Below are 6,000 nucleotides of genomic sequence, written 5' to 3'. Positions count from 1 at the left end.
TTCAGGTCACCACCCAGCAGCTCCGAAACCGGACCCGGGAAAGGAATCTTCCCCCCCCCCCCCCCTGCGAGAAAAGCCCCGAGAGCATCAGCCCGAAAGGAACTTCAGAGCCAGAAACGAAAGCTGGCGGGGAAGGGGGGCAAGAGGAGAAAGAGGAGGTTTTTTTGTTCTGCCTCCTCAATCGGACGGGGGCCGTCTCTGCGCCCCTGACAGCTCTTCCCAGGGAAGAGTCACAAAATCAAAGCCGTCCCACCGCGCCCGCGATCAATCACTCGCTGCCCATCCATGAAACGCTCTCCGGCGCTCGGAGCGGGATCGCACTGTCCCCCTGCCTTTTAGGCTCTCCCCCCCCTCCCCCACCCCGAGATATGGTGGGCAGGGGGGAGAGGAGGAGGAGGGCCCCGCCGCTAAGAGGTAGGAGAAGTTAAAGTGAGAGCCTCGTGTAAGATGAGAGCCGGAGCCAGGGAAGGAGGAAAAAGTTAGGGGACGGGGAGAGGGCAGGGGTGCCCAGGGGAGGGAGAGAGAGGGACGTGCAAACACCTGGGGGGAAGGGGGGGGGGGGAGGGAAGGATGGGACAAAGACGCGGGGGGAGGGAAGACATGCAGACAGAGTGAGTGAGGAGAGGGACAGAGCCAGGGAGGGAGGGAGAGAGATATGCAGAGAGAGGGAGGGAGGGAGGGACAGATAGCGGGCGGGAGGGAGAGAGGGAGGCAGCTCGCGATGTGGCGGAGCTGCTAGAGCCGCAGAAAGGCAACCTGCTCCTCTCCACGTGCCTGAGCCGGGGGGCACCCGAGCTGCCGCTATATAAGAGCCTCCTCCCCAGCAATCGGCGCCACTCACTTTGCTGACTGTCCCCAGACCCGGGCGTGGGCTTTGCTGCGATTCCTTACTTTAGATTTCTTTGTTTTTTTTTCTCCCTCTCACTGGTTAGGAGGGGGCAGGCCCCCCCCCCCCCCCCACCCTCCACCATTCCTCCGCCGGGGAGGCAGCGCGCTCAGCCTCTTCCCAGGCTGAGCCTCGGCAGGAAGACCCTGGTGGCCGCCGCCGTGGGGGTGCTGATGCTGCTGGTGCTGGTCATCCTCATCCCGGTGCTGGTCAGCTCGGTGGGCACGGACGGCCACTATGAGATGCTGGGCACCTGCCGCATGGTCTGTGACCCTCACCTGGGCAAGGCCTCCGCCACCACCAGTGCCAGCGTCCGGGCGGAGGCGGAGGCTCTGGGCGAGCACAGCGGGGCGCCCCCCCTGTCCACCCTGCTGCAGGGGCCGCAGGGGAAGCCCGGCCGGCCCGGGAAACCGGGGCCCCCGGGGCCACCCGGGGAGCCCGGTCCCCCGGGGCCAGTGGGGCCCCCCGGGGAGCGAGGGGAGGTGGGCAGGCCAGGGCCACCCGGGCTGCCGGGAGCGGGCAGCAGCGGGGCCATCAGCACGGCCACCTACACCACGGTGCCCCGGGTGGCCTTCTACGCCGGCCTGAAGAACCCGCACGAAGGCTACGAGGTCCTCAAGTTTGACGACGTGGTCTCCAACCTGGGCAACAACTACGACGCCGCCACGGGGAAGTTCACCTGCAACATCCCGGGCACCTACTTCTTCACCTACCACGTCCTGATGCGAGGCGGGGACGGCACCAGCATGTGGGCGGACCTGTGCAAGAACGGGCAGGTAAGAGCCCCCCCGGCACCCGATGCCCCCTCCCTCCCCCGGGCCTCAGCGCGCTCTGCCTCCTGCCAGCGCCGGCACTCAAAGTTGCCTCCGGGGACCCTTTGCTTTTAGGCAGCGGTCTCTAAGCTGGGCCTCAGGGGGCGACTCTCCCTGTCCTGGTCCCATTTCTGGGACCAGGACAGGGACACAAGGAGGACCCAGAGAAGCAGATCCTTTCGCGGGCAGCGTGAAAAGGAAAAGTCCAGTACTTGGGGTAGAGCTCTCCCCCCTCCCACCCGAGAAACTAAAGCTCGGGTCCTATTCAAAAACGACAGGAGAGAGAGAGAGAGAGAGCGAAATACAGCGCGAAAAGAATTGAGGAACCAGGAGGAGCCCGAGCAGCATTTACCCCATTCCAGGGAGGGGGGAATCTGGCCGGGGAGGGGCGGGGGAGGTCTGCACTCTTCCCTGCCTCCTTTTCCTGATCGGATTTTCTCGCGGGGAGGAGGACTGGGCCGGGATGTGATTAGATTGCCTGGGGCTCCCTGCTAAGGCGGAATCCGAACATCGTAAATCCGATTACATTAAACGAGTTTGCCTGAGCGCCTGCCTGGAGCCGGAATAAGAAACAGCCGGATCGGTTCCTTTTCTTGGGGAGGGGGAGTATTGGCCAACTCGAATGCCAAGGGAAAGGGCAAGGAAATTAGCTGGCGCTGGAGTAATTGCGAAATCCCCCAGATCAGGAGGCCAGGGCGGAGGAAACTGTTAAAGCCAGAGAGATGACAGAGGCAGGGACTTATCGGGGACCGAAATAGTTTCCAAGACACAATACCGACGCGTCAGTCATGCGCTTTTTATTTTAACCTGAAAGAATGTGATTACATCCAACAATTGCCAGACCAGATTTTGCTTTATTTGGGCGAGTGCTGAGATGTGCCCACTGGATTTTATTTTATTTTTTTTTAAGTGCCCCGTTTTTAACCACGGTCAACGCTAGGAGATTACAGCCCCAGTACCTTCCAGCCCAGACATTATCAGGCTATAGCCTCGGGTGACATAGAAACAGGTACCTCAGCTCCAGAGTGAGGACTGTGCAGGTAAGAGAGGGACAGGTGCACCAGACTATGGACTGGCACAGGACCCAGGGCATCAGGCCAGAGAGGGTCTGTGCAGGGTGCCCAAGGAGAGGTGAATCAGCCTGGAGTTGGTACAGGACCAGGAGGGACATGAGATAAGAGAAGGACTGTGTAAGTAACTCAGAGTTAGGGGCATTAACCTATAGACAGATACAGACCAAGGCCTATGCAGGTAACACAGGGCTAGACGTATCAATCTGCAAAAACACTGGCTAGACAAAACAGGGTGGGTAGAACCTTCTTATCCAAAACAACTTGTAATACAGCTATAAAAAAAAATGCAATATTCTTCTCTCCAGCTCACTCTGAGAGAAGGGAAGCGAGCTCGGACTGAGCAGAGGTGTTTGCTGGCTTGCTCCAGCTCCGCTGTACATGCTCTTTCTCTTGTTGTGGTGCCAGTTTAAGGCCGGCAGCTGGATCACTTCCATCTCCAGCTAAAGCCCTGCTGGACTGGCACGGTTTCTATTTTAGTGCTTTATTCAAAAAAACAAAACAAAAAAAAATTGCTCATGTATTCGCTTTGTCTGTAACACAGTAATGATGGCAGAAAAAGACCAAATGGTCCATCCAGTCTGCCCAGCAAGTTTCTTAAGGTAGTAACTGCCGCTCCGTGCAGGTTACCCCCAAGCAGTATGCTAAGGGTAGTAATTATTTACAATCAAAACCAAGCAACTGTCAACCCCATAACAAAATTACTGCTAGCAACATTTTTAGGGGGTGAGCAGCCTTCTTGGTAATTCAGACAACTCTGCTTGAATGTGCTTTGCTTTTGGACTTAGCAGTCCTGTGCTTTTTCCCACATTATCTCCACCTCCTGCAACCAGATTCTCAGGACAGGTATATCTGCATGAGCAAGCAAAGAAATATTGTATCCTGGCATGAAACTTATGGATCTAGCCCAAAACTGAAAACAAAACCAAAAACATGAATCTAGCTGCAGACTGGAAAAAAAATTGACCTTTTCCGATTACACCTAGGGATCTAACCCAAAATGAAAAAGATATAGTTACAAAAATCAAAGAAAGGAAATAAAAGAGAACCATCAACTTTTGCACCCAACAGACTTTCTCAACTCCCCCAACATCAGAGGATTAACTCCTCATAAAGGGGTTGGTAAAATCAGAATTCCTGTATACTGAGAGCAAGAGCATCTTCCACAATCTGTGTTACTTTACTTCCAGCCTGGTGCTGTGTCGTGGAAGCCAGTGCTGACTGTAGGTGGGTGCAGGGTCTGGGACAACTCAGCTCTGGTCAGCAACTCCCCCCCCCCCCCCCCCCCCCCCCCCAAGGTATTGGAGAGAGGATTCCCCACCCCAAGATTCAAGAGCAGGGGGAGGGCGGACATTGTCCCTTCTGATCCAGCACAGATCTCTTCACACACACTGACCCCCAGCGCAGCTCCTGCCCCACTGATACCCCAAAGGTGTTAGGTGTTGAGGAAAAGGCAACTGCAGCAGCACAGAGCACCCCAAAGCTTCAATTGCCCTCCCCCCCTTAAGGACAGCCCTGCCAAGGTATGCTGTTAAACCCAGACTTAAATCTGCTTATAACGTGTTTTATACTCATTGAGGGGAGGGGGCTAGAAACACCACACACACATATCAACTGCTCAGCAATTTCTTTTTACTTGGTTTTTTTTTCCCCTCATAGTTTAGTAAAAGCAAGTAACTTTCAGCTCCACAACTCTCTTACCTTCTCCTGTGCAGGGAAATCCATCACGCCTAGGCAGGAGGGCAGCTGCAGGTGTACGAGTAGCCAGGACTCTTATAAAGACGTGATTTACATTATTTGCTCTTACTCTATGGTCCTACATATCACTCTGTAAAATTAAGATCTTGGGGTTGGCCATTCAGAACTACATCCTACTCTTCCAGATCAAATCTGATCACGGCACTGGTTAAAATAGGGGGGGAGGGTGTTGTTTTGTTTTTTTACTCTGAGTTACTGCACAGAGAAAATGGAATTGTAAGCTCAGACTGTGTTTGGTCCTGCACTGATATCATTCACCATGTGAAAGGCCCTGATTGCCTGTTCAGGAAAGGGCACAGCTGGAGCCAACTGCTCTCGTGTCCCCAGTAAGCAGAATCATGCCGCCCCCGAACAGTGACAACTCGCACGTCTGCAGAAACGGCACATTCACACAGTGACTTCTTCCCTGTTCTCAGATTGTTTGCAATATGTTCAAAGTTAATTCTGCATAGTATTAAAATGGCTCCAGGAACACCGATTTGGGGATTTTATGGAGACCTCAGGGAACCTGGAATTCTTTGGGAGCTTTCTTCCACTTCTTGGAAGAAAAGAATAAAGTTCAATTCGTTCAGGCTTCCAGTTCCGGAGGACAAATACCCCACACTTCTTACAAGCTCTAAAGTTTCTGTTTGTATAAAGACAGAAAAAAAATATATATATATAAGCGCACGCACAGCTTTCATTATCGGCAGAGCAATCAACAAATGTAAAAGAAACAAAGAAAAGAAACAGGAGCAGCCTTGATTCCACCTCATCAGGACAAGCCAACACGGCAAAAGGGGCCTGGATCCTAGGAGCAGCTTTCAGCCAAAATTAAGCCTCAGTCAGTCGGTTGATTAAAAAGCCCTGTGAGCAGGAAAAATAGGAAGCCTGGGCAAATGCTGAAGCTTAGATCACACTCTTAACAGTTGGCTGTCACTTGTGTGCTAAGCATTTTTTTCCCCACAGACACAAAATGGGAAGAACCCTCTGTCTGTGTGATTATTTTCTCACCTGCTCTGCCTTCCTTGCTCGGCCCACGAGGAGAGAGGAGCGCCTGATGGAAACCCTACAGAGGGGACCGCCCTGAAACTGATATGGGCTCGGACTCTGATACCTGGTTGCAGAGGTAACGGTTCACGTCATCCTCCTCCTCCTCGTCCCTCCCCAATGTCGCAAAAGCCCCGTTTAGAGCCCCAGCACCTCCCTGCTCCTGTACTGCAGCGGATAGGTAATCCAAGGCCGACGCTAGTTTTAACAAATTATTTTCATCCAGTTATGGAGAGCAAAAGAATCTAGGTCAGGACTCCATGATAAATAAACACAGCCACAATCTTCACTTCCCCGTGTGAGGCTGGTGTGTTGCTCTCTAGCTCCTGCCACGTTAAGTGGGATGCTGACCTCTCCTGCCACAAGGAATTCCCCTGTGTAGAATTCTCTTTTGGGGTACAGTGCAGTTCGTTTGGAGAGGACTGATGGCTAAAGGACGCAAAAA

The 6,000-nt window shown here is 53.6% G+C and overlaps 1 protein-coding gene across 1 annotated transcript in view; it reads left to right on the top strand.

Annotated features, from left to right (window-relative positions):
• Window positions 1-1,059: 1,059 nt before the first annotated feature.
• C1QL1 (complement C1q like 1) overlaps window positions 1,060-6,000 on the top strand; it is a 41,809-nt gene continuing 36,868 nt past the window's right edge. Inside the window, exon 1 of the mRNA XM_029573393.1 lies at window positions 1,060-1,662. Within this exon, the coding sequence (XP_029429253.1) occupies window positions 1,060-1,662 (603 nt within the window). The remainder of the gene's footprint in view (window positions 1,663-6,000) is intronic.

The sequence above is a fragment of the Rhinatrema bivittatum genome, chromosome 12, assembly GCF_901001135.1.
Source record: "Rhinatrema bivittatum chromosome 12, aRhiBiv1.1, whole genome shotgun sequence".
In the NCBI taxonomy this organism is placed as follows: Eukaryota; Metazoa; Chordata; class Amphibia; order Gymnophiona; family Rhinatrematidae; genus Rhinatrema; species Rhinatrema bivittatum.
This window is presented reverse-complemented; position numbering and strand designations above follow the sequence as displayed.